This window comes from Leuciscus leuciscus (genome assembly GCF_965113295.1).
Source record: "Leuciscus leuciscus genome assembly, chromosome: 12".
In the NCBI taxonomy this organism is placed as follows: Eukaryota; Metazoa; Chordata; class Actinopteri; order Cypriniformes; family Leuciscidae; genus Leuciscus; species Leuciscus leuciscus.
This window is the reverse complement of record NC_138736.1, coordinates 14,596,057-14,611,438: the sequence shown is the minus strand read 5'-3', so window position 1 is coordinate 14,611,438 and position 15,382 is coordinate 14,596,057. Positions and strand designations below refer to the sequence as shown.

At 36.7% G+C, this 15,382-nt stretch overlaps 1 protein-coding gene across 1 annotated transcript in view; it reads left to right on the top strand.

Annotated features, from left to right (window-relative positions):
• Nucleotides 1-7,013: 7,013 nt before the first annotated feature.
• The window catches only part of col28a1a (collagen, type XXVIII, alpha 1a), a gene marked incomplete at its 5' end in the record, with an annotated part of 31,970 nt that continues 23,601 nt past the window's right edge, over nucleotides 7,014-15,382 (top strand). The window contains 6 exons of the mRNA XM_082186363.1: nucleotides 7,014-7,134; nucleotides 10,615-11,180; nucleotides 11,533-11,553; nucleotides 12,144-12,203; nucleotides 14,897-14,950; nucleotides 15,288-15,332. Of these exons, the coding sequence (XP_082042489.1) occupies nucleotides 7,014-7,134; nucleotides 10,615-11,180; nucleotides 11,533-11,553; nucleotides 12,144-12,203; nucleotides 14,897-14,950; nucleotides 15,288-15,332 (867 nt within the window). The remainder of the gene's footprint in view (nucleotides 7,135-10,614; nucleotides 11,181-11,532; nucleotides 11,554-12,143; nucleotides 12,204-14,896; nucleotides 14,951-15,287; nucleotides 15,333-15,382) is intronic.

Genomic DNA, 15,382 nt, shown 5'->3' with positions numbered 1-15,382 from the left:
ACAAAGTGCTGTTTGTACCACTTGCACAGGAGTGTGGCAGTATCTATAGCCAGAAAAAAAGTTATGTACACAAAAATTCACATTTTATTTTATTAGTATTGGAAAAGACTAACAACATTTTATTTTCAAAATATAAAATATGTTAAATGAAACAGCAGGAACCAGAAGACAAATTAGATTGTATTTGTATTGGAAATGAGTAACATCCTCTTCTCATTTACTACAACAAATCTATACCAGCTTTTTGTATAATAAACATTTACCTGTACATACATAGCCTATATATATAATATATATATATATATATATATATATATATATATATATATATATATATATATATAAGATTTAATTAATATAAATTTGAATATAAATTAACTTAATTATAACATTGTATTAATTATTGGCTTTTATTCAAACCGCCTGCAGTTTGGGAAGCCCTGGTGTGTAATAAATGATCCTAATCAAATAAATATGATAACAAGTTAGGTCAAAAGGAATGTGAAAGTAATTAAAAGAAGTCAGATTATATTCCCTAAAATGTTTCATGTAATAGATTGTTGCTAACTACAATTTTCTTCATGTAATTAGTATTAATGGATTACAATTTGTAATCTACTCAGCACTGGCTACAGTGATATATTTAGGCCTATACTTTCTAAATGGTTTTATATAGGTCAGAAATGGAATAGGCTATGCCAATTTTATCAGATGTAAAATATGTTTAATAGAGTCAAGCTTTTCACCTGTGACTCAAACATTTACTGTAGAATGGCTACTTTAAGAATAAATAAATAGGCCTACATTAATTAATATTATTATAATAGACAGCCTATAGCCTACTTTTTAGAAACATAAATTGATTAGCTGAAGTGGAACCATGTGGCCAAGTGCTTTGATCTAATAATTATTCTGTTTCTAAAGATTAAACATTCAGTCATATTTATTATTATTATTATTATTTCAGTTGCCTATAACAAATGCCCCGACCAAATATGTGCAAACCAACTCGATCTCTAGGGGTGTGTTCACACTCAGCAGATTTGGTCAGCTTCCAAGCAAACTCTGGTATGGTTCAAGAACGCAACAAGGACCAACGACATGTAAATTAACCAGAAACGGGACAAGATACAACCAGAGTGCGAATTACCCCACCATAATTGGGGGGTACTGCTCCTTCACTTCTTATATGACCATCATGGTCCACTACCATATCAATCCCCACCGTGATCGCCAAGACAGTGCAACATGTTTTGTGCAACACACATACAAGGTCTAAACATGCGACAAACTGATAATCAGTAGTCTAGAATATCTCATTGTTATTATATATCCAAAAGAGAACAGTTTTGATCAACTCCCAAAAAGTTAGATGTTAAGTGCACTGAAATACCATTCTAATTACTAGTAAAAGTACCTTTACAAGAAGCCTATTGCATATTTCAGGGTTTTTCCTGGCTCAAAAGGAGGCGGAGGTGGTAAAATCATAATAATGTATTTTAATAATAAGATAATTAAATGTGTAATTTTTTGTAGATCATCATATAGCCTAATGTGTTTCCCACATTTTTTTGTTGGTGGAGTTTGGTATCTCTAGGGGGGTCCGGGGGCATGCCCCCCGGAAGATTTTTTTTTACATTTTAAAGATAAATGTATTAATCTGGTGCACTTTGAGTCACCCGAATCCACTATTAAAAATAAATAATCCACCCGCAAACCGCCTATATTTAAATATCTGCATCTGATCATCACATTACAATTATTCAAATTCTTAGTGTTAAGCATGATAATATGGTAACATATCACACTGAAGTAGGCTGATTTAAAATGAACATTTATTTAAAATAAAAGTTCTTCTTTTGGCAAAATTACATTTCCTTAATAGCCTAAACAGAGGCTTTACTCCCTTCAAGCTTAAATTGTCAATGTTTCATTACTGTTTGAAAACACTCAGAATAATTTTTTGTACCTTTATAAAGGGCATTTTCCCCTAATTTTATTAAATGTATGCTCCATCTTTCATTTCAAATTCTTAAATTTGATAAATATATTCAATTAAAATGGCTGTTACCAATAAAATTAAATAATTTACATTGAAAAATTATAACTGTATTAAATTAGATTATTTTAAATATTTTTGAATATACAAATAAGGAATGTTGAAAAGAATGATACTTGCGTTTTGTCATTCAACGTTGACACTTGCTTGAGAAGTTGAAGTTGTTCTCTATCTCCGTGGCTTCTAGCCACGGTGGTTAAAAATGGTACGGTCCACAATAGGGGTGTCTAAAATCGCTTTACATTAAAATGTTCCTACAGTGAAAATAGGAGTTGACTTGTATTGTAACTGTAATTATATTTTTTTCACAATATCAGAAAAATTATCTGACCCCCCCAAAACTGATATTTCTGTCCCTTTGGGGGTTGCATCCATAGTTCGAATTACTGCACCCCTGTAATTCGAACTATGGATGCAACCCTAAAAAGGAGCAAATGCTCAAGCTTACCTGTTTTTTTCTCGTCATAGATGTTGTTGCCCATCACAGTTCGGTTCAGGCATCAGAACCGCGTCTCCTCGCATCAGATCTTCACTTTTGTGTGTGTGTGTGTGTGTGTGTGTGTGTGTGTGTGTGTGTGTGTGTGTGTGTGTGTGTGTGTGTGTGTGTGTGTGTGTGTGTGTGTGTGTGTGTGTGTGACGGAGGGATTCCCGCTGTTTTGACTCCTTTACACATATTTTATAATCTCTTCACGAGTTCTCAGCTGGTCAAAATACCATCGTACAACGAGCGCATTTAGCCCAGCACACAGCATTCTTTTGGATGTTCGGTAAGTTCCGTCATGAAAGATAGGTAATAAAAGCTGACTAATCTGGGGTGCGTTTCCCAAAAGCATCGCTAGGCAACTATGTCCGCAAGTCCCGTCGTCAAATGCCAATGTGAACGCTAATTGGACCAGGCCTTTTTTTCTTCCTCTTTTTTTCTTTTTTGTCCGGACTAAACGAACCGACCAACAAATGTGAACAGAACACACCCAAGGAAAAAAGTTTTTTTTTTTTTTTTTCGTTATGTGAATCATACAAACAAAGAATGTGAAGGTCCACCGCTAAATATAGGCCTACCCGTGACTGGGGTGTAAACAAATTCTAAAACGTAGGCTACGGATGAGTTTGTACAAATTCATAGTTAACCACCAATTTGCTAAAATAGTTACAAATTGCTATTAGATTGTGTTGGCAAACCCATCTGAAGTTCATGACCTTGTAACCCCACATTACTGCCACATGCCATTAAGTTGACATCACCTTGATTTTTGCCCTTAATTAAGATAACGCAACTTCATACTGTATTTTTCTTCTAAAACAGCCTTTTCTGATTCATAAGCGTTTAAGGGTTTGCACTATAAGAGATTTCCTGCAGCATCAGATCTATCTGCTCCACGGATGTGCTCACTGCCTCAGGAAGGTTTCTCCATATCATTTTCTGACATGTTTAACAAATCACCCAAGCACAATTGGTTCAAGAAAACTCATACCCTGTGGTAATGCATGTAAGTTCCCAGGGCCGTTAAACTGTCTTTTAGTGCCATGCAACAGCAAATCTCTGCAGCACTTTACATTTGCATCTATTCGTTTAGCAGATGCTTTTTCTAATTCCAGTAACTTATCCAACGAAAGGTTAACAACAGAAGCACATATTATACATATTTTGGCCATACTGAACACGTAAAGTTCGCAAGTGAAGTCAAAGCTCATTCTGCAGTTGGTTCTTGTGCAAATGCTTAAAGGCACAGAATGATTAAAACATCAGTTTTTCCTTGTCATGACTCCCTTTGATGCGCCCCGGGCAGCAGATTTGGAATTTACTTCAATTCGGTGACTTCATAAAAGTACTAAAATCATTTTAAAAAAAAATTAAAATGGGATTTAAAGTGGAACAGCAGAGAGGAAAACAACTTGATAAACTCCACCAGAAACAATTTGTTTCCAAAAATGGCCATATCACATCATATTTGATGGAAATCTGTAAATTACTGTCAGTTCTGGATAGCAACTGATTATATGTAATATGGATCACCTGCAGTTCCTTCCTGAAGCCTAACTTGGGAAATCCTGGCATAATACAATGTTTAATGCACTGTTTCAGAGTCAAACTTTTCACCTTTGACTCAAACATTTCATGTAGATCAGCCACTTTAAAATATTGAGGATGTAAATATAGCAGACATGCTTCATATATCTCTTGCATAAAGTGTGAACTTTCCCCTTATGACTTGGTGCTGCAAGTGACATCTTAAGTGCTGTTTAAAAATATGGCTCATGATGACATCACATTGTCATAAAACGTGTAATGCGATCTGAGCTTTTACATGATCTGAGGCATAGCTTAGTTGTAATTACAACAGCACAGCAAGCATTTTTAAACAGATTTATGATTTTTACATTAGAGGAAACATATTTGACTTTCAGAGGCGGACCAGTTAAATTTATCCTACCATTAGTATCAATAATAATTTATTGACGTCTGTTGCTGTATTTGCTGTGTTTCTCCACTGATGTTCTCAGACTCCTCCTCCCTGTAAGTCATTTTGAGTGCCTCGTTGCCCTGTCACATTTTTTGTAGCTTGTCAAGTGGAGAGGTATTTCACTCACTCTGCCATCAAGAGGGTTTGATTGTTTCCACATTTTTCAAAGAACTGAGATTTATCAGATGACAAGGTTGGGAATAGGGTATGTGATGTGACCCTTTTCTGAACTATATGTAGTTCAAGGAAACATTCAGGAAAAGTAGATGTGATAAAAAGTTTCAACACACCTACTCTACCTACACCTACCCTCATTTTTATTATTATTATTTCTGCAATATACAAACTGAAGTAATGGAATGGTATAGTGACCAACAATTCCCAAATGATCTTATATTTTCTGTTCTTCAAAGTCGACAGCCTAGATTCCAATTCTGTTCATTCTCGACCTGCTTAATGAGATGCATTCTGGGAAGCTGTAATAGTTTTTCCTGCATGGTCCAAAAAAATAAAATGTATTAAATAATATTATATAAAATATAATTATATAAATATAAAAATGTGTAATATTATAGATATATTGTAGAGGTACAATTTATCTACAAAATTAATTTCAAGCATTTCAACATAAGTCAATAGATTTAATGATATGATAGATAAATGCTATAGACAAAGTTTTTTCTCCACTGATCCAACTCATCCATATTGTATAGAAATACTATAAAATATGAAACCTTTCACTAGCAATGTAATGCCTTCTGTTTGTAAAACACAACCTAAAAATTCCTTTAGAAATAATAAAAATCTTTTTTTTATTTTTATTTTTTAATCTGTGACATTCTTGTGTGTATGAATACAAATTACATGAAATAAATGACATTAAAAGGCTATATTTTTGAGGTGAGACATCTTCATTCCTAAAAGATAAATTTTTTAGCTTGAGGATACTGATAGAAATCCAGTTTAGACCTGCATATTTTCTCAAAGGATTTTCCTCTGCCATCTGCCCATGATAGTTGTATTACAGTTAGAGCGCAAGCAATTGTTATATTAGTATAATATAATTGAACTGAAGACAGTCTTGTTTATTTTTCCAGTGACTTTTTACACTACGTCTGTGAGCTGATAAAGACACGCATAAAATGTTTGACAGGAGGAATCAAACCTGTCAGAATAATCACCCTCCCAATCCACTGACAAAAGGCGGTTTTACTCTATGAGTCCCAGAGCAGTGAGCCGGTTACTGTCAGGATGAGCACAGAGTGATTACAGAGAGGGTATTACTGCATTATTCACAGAATATATGCCTGGGCTCAATGAAACTTTGCCTATTCTGCCTCTAGCTCTTTCATAAGGAGATATCACACACGATGAGGATGTAACTGGACATGAAAGATTAACTGGATGACTGGATTATTAAGGAAACAGACAGTACAGCAATACATATTTTGGTAAGGAACCACCATAATCGATTCCTACTGTTAATTTTCATACTATATTTGTTATTTTGTTGGACACAAGAAAGTAGAGAGTCTACATATTGAAAAGATTTTCTTTATGTGTTACGGTTATTGATATGAATGAGTCCAGAAAAAGTCCAGATCTTCATGATATAGAGAGTAAAATAAAATAATATATTAATAGAATTATGTGTTAAATATTATATTATTTATATATATTATTTGTAGCAGCACAGAAGGGGTTTAAAAAACGAAAAAAGGATAAAATGTGCATTTACTTGTGGAGAAAAGAACATCGTCATCAAATGTAAAGTTTTCTCAGTAAAATTCACTGGAATAGCAGCAGCATGCTTGTGTCACACTGTACCGCAGTGAAGTGATTTTGTAGCACCTTCAGGGCTAAAATGGACAGGCCATGTGCATGACTGCCTCAGGGTAGTTCATAGGATATTGCTCTTCCTGACCCTCATCATTTCTATTGTCAAGATTCCGATTTTTTAGATGCAGAACTTTGGGCCAGGTGTAAAAGTGTTGTAATGATCAGTTTAATTAATCACTGCAGTAAACTGCATACAATTTGGAGTGGAGATGGCTTGAAAACATATTTCCTAGGAATAAAGAAACATTGATTATTAAAGCAAAAATCGAATTAAGTATTAATTTTTACCACAGATAAGGATTTCTCATTGCCTAAATATTTTTACTGTGGTAAAAATTACTGTAACGCACAGCCTGAACCAGGTAACTGCTTTTACGAAAGTTTTATTTAGCATTTATTACTTAATGGATATACTGCTGTCCCACAGTACTTTAATATAACCCTGTAGCACGATGTTTGGTTGCCAATTGTATTTACATATCATGTGTATAATGTTTCTACAATGTTTCTTTAATGCTGTTATTAAGGATCTGTCAGGATGTACTTAGGATGTCAAAAATGAATGCATTATTTTAGAGACATGTTTTCAAAAATGAATATGAAATGTATAATATGATTCATTTGTAGTGTGACGGCGTGAATAAGCAGGAAGAATGCAGTGTGGTGTGATGTTGTGTCTCCTGCTGCTGATACTGTCCTGTAGTGCTAGCAGCAAGAACAGAAGAAAGAACAGACAGAAACCTGACAACTCTGTCATCCAAAATGAAGTCAGAAGTAAGTAATCTGTCTCCCTGTCTGTCTGTCTGTCTGTCTGTCTGTCTGTCTGTCTGCCCAAACCTCTCTAATGTTTTTCAGTTTCTTTTTTACGATTGCTTGAACCAGTTTCTCAATACTTCGGTTACTTTTTCAAAACTCTTCACACAGTGAGCAAAACAGCAGTCTGTGGGCTAAACTGTGGATAATTTTCCATTGCTTTGGCACAAAATGCATTCAATGACTACATCTTTCAAGTTACATTCATTCTTTTCTCACTTTCTTTCTCAGAGACACCACCGCCAAAATGTAACTACAGGCCAATTTGCACATTTACATATCTTTTTAAACTGTTAAAGGTATGATCAAAACCTAGCATAATACAAAACTGAATAACTGAATAAAATGAAAATACTATCAAAATAATTAGATGTAGTTGAACACAGTTATTACCATATATACAAAAGGGGATTGGAATAATTTGTACTGTAATGTAAACATGGACCATGTAACATAGACTGGAGTGAATTTTAATCAGCAGAGAGCTGTCATTCTTGTTTTGAAAAACATTGCATAGGCTACCTGTTAAAACAGTTTATCTCAGTCGGTTTGGTACATATCTTGATGCAAACCATCATTTGCAAACCAGTTAGTGCATTTCTCGAAACAATTTGTACAAACAGCACTGCAAAATCCTGTAACTTGCTAAAAATCCCTAGTTCACCTCTCAAAAAGTAAGTATTATGTCAATGAACATATCAGTGCCATCAGAATGACAAGTCCTTGTGTCATTGTTCACAAACCAGATAGTCAAAATGCTTAGCCATGCTGTCAATAAAACTGTGTTCTCTGAAAGAATGTGCTGGTTTTTGATGACTGATTGAAAATGCACAAGGTGTTATGTTTTCCTGGCTTGTAACTCAGTTTCCTGTGTTTCCTTTTTTTCCCCAATGTCTCTAGAATGTTCTCTTTTGTTGTCACAATGACTTTTTCAGCCCTTTAATTACTCTTTTTTTTATAAATATTCCTCAGTTTGAGTTGTTATTTGTCCATTCTCATTTATTTTTAGTTGGATGTTATTCTCCTGTGTTCCAGATTTCTCCTGTGCTCCTGCATGTTTTTTGTTTTGATTTATTGTTTAATAAATTGACTGCTGTGTATAGATTATGTCTCAACTTTTCCTTCCTGCAATTAACTGTGACAGAAGAACAGACCTACATATGGATCTACCAGCAGTTCAGATTCTCCTCCTAAGCCAGGAGGATAGCACCCTTGAGGACCACACTAGAAACTTTTCATAACTGGTGCCCTTGGTGCATTATCCCGATTCCTCCCCTGTGTGTTTCCTTAGAGCTGGTCTAAACAGTCAAACTAAAGCATGCTTGCCTGGAGATGGTCCTCGGGGGCGTTTTTGTGACTACATTGAGTGGGTGTTATGCCACTCTGGTTCCTCCTGGACAGTGGATGAGGAGGAAGTAAAAGCTCCAGATCCCATTCAGCCCCTTGTCAAGCCTAACACTGACCCTGAGCCTGAGCCTGAGCCACGGAGCCAGAGCCTGGTGCCACTTCCATCCCGGCGCTGGAGCCTGCCCCAAAGTCTGACCAGGGGCAAGAGAAGGCACCAATGTCCATCCCAGAAGGTGTTTTAGTGGAGTTCGAGGGCATGGAGTGGAGCCCTGGCCATACTTCTGCCACTGAGGGTGATCTGAGCCCAGACCCTCCTAAATGGTATGATGATCTGGATTATGTCGTAAATAACGGTCTCCCCTAATCCTATCCAGTTTCCAGTCTCCTTTGTCACTGCTGGTTCTGCCCAGCTCCAAGTCTTTTTGTCACCACTGGTTCTGCCCAGCACCAAATCTCCTTCTTCGCAGCTAGTTAGACCCAGCTCCAAGTCTCCTTCGTCGCCACTTGTCCCGCCCAGCCTCCCACTCCCTCCTCCTCTGACTACTCCATTAAATTCCTCAGCCCTGCCTCAGCTGGCTCCCTTCAGACCCTTGGCTCCTTCTTCAGTGGCTCTACCCAGCTGCTTGGATCCGCCTTGGGCTTCCTGGTCCACAGCCTTGGTGTGTTGATCCCCTGGCTCCACCTCGGGCCTCCGAGCCAATTACTCCACCTCGGCCCATCGACCAGTCAGCTCCACCTAGGTTTCTTGTTCCCTTGGCTCCACCGGCTCCCTTGCCACTCTGACTCCACCTTGGTCAGTCATCGCTGCCATCTGCCTCCGCCACAGAATTCAGGGCCAACGACTGCACCTCATCCTGCCTCATCTCTGCTTCGGCTCTGTTGGACCCTGGCTTCACCTCGGCTGCTCGTCACCGCTGCTCCACCTTGGCCTCCTGGTCTTCCAGTGTCGCCCAGTTCCTCCGTTCATCAGACTCCACCTGGGTCTCAACCTCTCCCGGCTTCACCTCAGTTGTTTGGGCTCATGACTGCTGCATATAGATCCTGCCTCAACTTCTCTTCATTTCTGCAACCAACTGTGACAGAAGGCTGCACTTTTTGTATGGCAGATATTACTTTCAACAGTACAAATGCATTGTTGTATGTGGTACAGTGACAGGATTCACATTACTATTTTCTGTTGATCTGACAACAAATTATAGTCTCTAAACCCTTTCACCATGCATCCTTACTCATATTCTTCCTGGCTGTTGACCTTGTTCGTTTCCTTGTTGTTGTTGTTGTTGGTTTCTTTTTTCATTGTCAGAAATTGTAACACTGTGTTGTGCTTTATATATTCTTCTTGCCAATCGAAGGTTCATGAGATGCACCTCTGAGCTGTAGATCATTGGTTGATTTAATGCTTTACATCCCCCATTTATAGTGAGATTTAAGATATACCTGCACAATTTATCAATACAGGACACATTTACAGAAGAGTGTAATAGAAATGTATAGAAAATATGCTTGACAGATTATGACGTTCAAACATTTTGCTTTTATTGATTTATGCAGTGAACTAATGTCTAGAGGTTTTGGGGGTAAGACTATGCAACAGAGAGTCAGAATAGTATTTTCTGATCAACATGAGCAATTGATAATGTAGGAAACAGCAGACAATTGTACATAATCAATTGCATGAATGTACTAAAGCATTGACAATTTGATCAAAAGAATGACTTTTCTTTTTTTTTTTGCTTTTATGATTTGCACAAGTGACTAGATGATGTGGAGGTTGAACAGGTAGTTTTGAGATCTGAGAAATGCACCAAAGCATTTCAGAAAAAACTGTAGTGATTTTAAGGTCATTGTTTTTTTGTTTTTTGACAAAGTGTGTTTGTTGGGTGAAAACTACTTGCTAGTATGAGTTGATTTAAGACATGCATGAAGTGTTTTGGAAGTTCTGGTGCATTTTGGATGTAAAATTAACTGCTGTACAAAACTAAAAGTTGGTTAGGATAACTGTGTGATTAATTTTGAAAAAGTGTAATTTTGAGAAAGACCTAAATATTGAGAAATGTATATATATATATAAGCTGTTGTTTCATTTTTCTGCAGCTCTGTTCTGTCCAGTGGAGTTGGCTTTTTTGGTGGACAGTTCAGAGAAAGCTACAATGCTTCTGTTTGAGAGGCAGATGGATTTCGTGTTGCGCTTCAGCACCAGGCTGATGCAGATGCAGGTGCCCGGCTGGCGGATGCGGGTGAGAATCGCTGTCCTGCAGTACAGCAGCAACGTCTTAGTGGAGCACAACTTCCGGGACTGGCAGGACATAGATGTGTTCCAAAGCCGAGTGGATGCTATGACCTACATCGGCCAAGGCACCTTCTCAGCTTATGCCATCTCAAACGCCACTCAGCTCTTCGTCCGAGAGACAGCGGCCAGCAGCTTAAGAGCAGTGCTCCTGTTGACGGATGGGATTGACCACCCGCGCAGCCCCAGTGCTGTGACTGCAGCTGCAGATGCAAAGAGCAACAACATACGCATGTTTGTCATTGGGCTGTCGGGATCCTCACGAGACGAGCAAGACAACGGTAGACTGAGGTCCATCGCCAGTGCACCGCCTCAGCAGCACCTGTTCAGCCTCACTGACCCACAACTAGATGAAAAGCTCTTCAGAGAACTGGTGAGTGTTTGGAGTAGGATATGTTGTCCCCTGGAAGGCATAAATGATGGTTAGGATCTATTTAACTAACAGGAAATGTTCTCAGAACTTTGACTGACAACATTCTGGCAAGCTTCTCTCAAAGTTATTAACAAACGTTCTTCCAGTAACATTGATAGAACATTCATTCAGCATATTTTGGTCTTCTATAATGTTCTCAGACATTAGTAGAAACCATTAGTGGTCCTAACCACTCGTTTTGAAACAAAATTTCATATGAACAATATCACAATTCCATCAAGATCTGTATGTATCTGTCAATAGTTTATACTTTTGTGTATCAGTCTACAATGCTCTCTTTTCTCTTTTACAGAGTGAACTTGCGAACACAGTTGTAAGTACAGTTTTTCAAACTGAATATGAGATGTGATGGATAACAGTCATTTTACTATAATGACCAGCTAACTGTACATTATCCTACTTATTACATTAATGTTGTTGATAAATGAAAGTATGTATGAATGTCTGCAAAATTACAAAGCACAAAGTCCACTTCAAAGCGAATTTTTTCTTCATATTTTTTCTTATTTTGATATTCAGTTTTGTTTCCCTGCTGTGTTTAGTTTTGATTTCCTAGGCTTCTGATTAAATCCTTGTTTGTTTCTATAGTTACAAATTATCCCCAGTATTGTTATATTCCCTGTTTGATTATGCCCTTTGTCGTGTATCTTTTGTGTTCATTAAAGACTTTGTTATTTCTGTGTCAGGGTTTGGATCACGACAATCATACACATGACAAAATGTTTATATATAAACATTATTATTTATTATTATTTATATATATATATAAATATATATATATATATATATTTATATATATATATAAATATATATATATATATATATATATATATATATATATAAATAATAATATGGCATGCTGACTGTATCATTTATCTCTAATGACTTATTTCTCTGTTACAGTGTCCTCAGCCCAAATCCTGTCTGTGTGAGAAAGGAGAGAGAGGTCCTCCTGGAAAACCAGTGAGTTCATATCTAAATCAGTTTGATAGCCCAGTCCATTCTCATCATATCATATCCAGCTTTCTCTGCAGATTGGAAATCATTGTAGATGTTCATAATCACAAAAGTACCAACATGATTAATCTGTCATTGGCTCTTAAACAGTATAGCCAGGGTTATTACAGTAAACTTAAACCATAAAAACTTTTGTTTCTTGAAATAAAGGTAACACTTTATTTTGATTGGTCTCTTTTGAAAATTCTGTTAACTATAAGTAACTTTGCAACTACATGTCAACTAACTCTCATTAGAGTATTAGTAGACTGTCTGCTTAATATCTGCTAACACTTTATTGTGATGGTCCTCCAGCAGACATACTACTGACTATAAAAACTTTGCAACTACATGCCAACTTATTCTAACCCTAACCCTACCAGTCTAGTAATACTCTAATGAGAGTTATTATTAGACATGTACAGTAGGTGCAACGTTACTTTTAGTCAACAGAATGTCTTAAAGTGACCATCATAATAAAGTGAAACCGAAATAATACAGCAAACTTTAACTGAAATAAAATAAAATATCAAAACTATTTTATTTCAGTTAGTTGCAATGACAGCGTTTCTCATTTCCATCTCGTTTTACTTGAAGTACTAAAATAACCAAAACTAAAACTGAAATAAAAATAGACCAAAAAAAAAACTATATAGACATACTTTTAAAAATAATAAAAATCACAAAAACATAACAAAATGACAAAAAAAGTAACTAAAATTCAAATGAAAGCAGAAAAAATAAAAATAAAAATATTTAATAATATTAACATCAATTACAACAGTCTCTCCTTAATATTAAAAAAAATAAGAAATGCAATTTTTATTTAACTTTTTTATTTATTATTTTTTTTCTAATCAGTCTCTGAATACTCTGAATGGAGACATCAGACATCAGACCTATGATGTGGAAGACAGTTTCAATCACTAGTAGATCCTGGCCTGATCTGTGCACATGAACAAACAAAGTTAGAATTGTTTGAGGAAGAATTGTTAAACAGCAATAATCCTCTCTCTGAGCTGTGTTTGATCTAACAATGTGAAGCGGTTAACTCCATCGCTCTGAGTCTGAAAGCCCTGGTTTACAGCCAGAGCAGGTGGATTCAGGGCGATCAGAGAGGCGGTACATGAAAGCGTAGGAAGTGTTTCCCACACTGCAAGTGTAGCAGGTGCTGGAGCATTCAAGAGGACCCCTCTGTGCTTTCAAATATGTGTACGCTTCACAGGGGGGGTTAAGATCAAGACCAGGGCCCAGTTGTCCAAAAGTAATCTAATCAGATTTCGGCTATTGGATTGGATCAAACCTTGAAAATGGGTCGTTCAAAAGAATAAAGGATTCTGAAATTGAATTAGATCACAAAATACAATATTGGTTTTGATCTGGAGCAAATTGTCAGTTTGTGTTTTTTTTTTTTTTTTTTTTGCTTTCCCCCAAGACACTTTGCATTCACTTCACCCTCAAAACTTGAGTTCTTTGCAAATTAACACAAAGTTTATTGGAAGAATGCAAAACTTTTGCAAAAGAACTCAAAAGCATTAAATGTATAATTTTTCACCCATTTTACATATTTTTCCCATCACCATGTCCCTTTAATGACACAGTAAAGGTCTTATTGTTTAAAGGAAATTGAAAATGAAAGGGGATGCTTGTTTGTTGTTTACTCTACCTTCAAATAAAACACTTCAAGTGACCCGACATCGACTCTTCTACATTTTGATTTCCAAATCTAGATAAATCTGATCCAGATTAAACTTTCTGAACAATGGGGCCAATGGAATTATGCAGAGATAAACAACCAAAAAGTTTTGCATCAACACTTGATCATTCTCATAAATCTATGTAGAATTTTTGTGGAGGTCAAATCCACTGACTCACATAGAACGTAATGGGAAAGCTTTCACTTGTCAGTAAATACCTAGTTCCAGAGGTGTAAAGTCCAGGGGCCAGAAAGTAAAAGTCCTGCCATATGTTTATTCCACCCATGAACTCAGCCAGCTGATTTCACTAATTAGTTCTATCTCCTGTCTGAAAAACTGTGCTAATTAGCAAATCCAGGTGATTGGAACAAAATACTGAGGAGGACTTTTACTTTCTGAACCTGAACTTTACACCTCTGCCTAGTTCTGGCATGAAACTCTAGATGGTGCAGGCTGATAGGTCTTTAACTCATTCGGTAGCGATCACGTCATTATCCATATAGCACAACTGATTGGTTGTTGTTGCATCAGCAGCCAATGAGCTGTGGCTCAACATTCAAACAAATACCGGTAGTGTTGCTGTTAGCAGTCTGCAGCGCGCTTTCAGAAACCCTCCACCTTCCCCAGCTCCACCTGTATATATCTGCTACGGGGGTTAAATCATGTATGTTACATGTGCAGCAGCATGTCTTACATGCTACCAGCAATGTCTGTGAATATATTGGCAGTAGCCAGTCTCGGTACTTGCTCTGCAGCAGCAGCAGCAACGTAGCAGATCTATTCCGCCAAGACCAAATACATTAACATTGCCATATCCATTACCATGCAAATCTCTATTACCATACCACTCATGACAGAAATATTGTTCAATTACACAAAGGAAATTGTATCCAACCATGTTATTTAAAATGTATGGTTTAAGTTATTTTGCCTGCTCATTCCATAACTTCTTGTAAATATTAGGGCAAACCAGGCGAGCTAGGAGCTGATGGGCCTCCTGGTCCTAAAGGATCTAGAGTAAGTCTCCTTTTAATACAAATTCTGTGTTATTTTTTGTTTGCTAAGCTGATGAGAGTTGTGATTGGAAAATTATTTTATATATAAATATATTACATTAAAAGATAGAGCTGACACGTATGTACAGACCAGAATCAAGTATGGGCTGTTTTGAATTGAGCTAGTAAACTACCACCTAGCAACCAGCCAGAACATAGCAACACCCTGGCAACCACCCACTACACCCTAGAATTGTGGAAGCGAGTTGTGCACAGGCAAAAGCCACTTGTATTTTCTTCAGAACATGTAAAGAATTGTTCTCAAATCTGATTTTAGGCTTTTCTCTTTTTATTCATAGGGAGAAGGAGGTTTAAATGGACGTCCAGGATTAGAGGGTATAAGGGTACTATATCCTCATATATTATTATGTATATATTTTTATTATATTAGTAT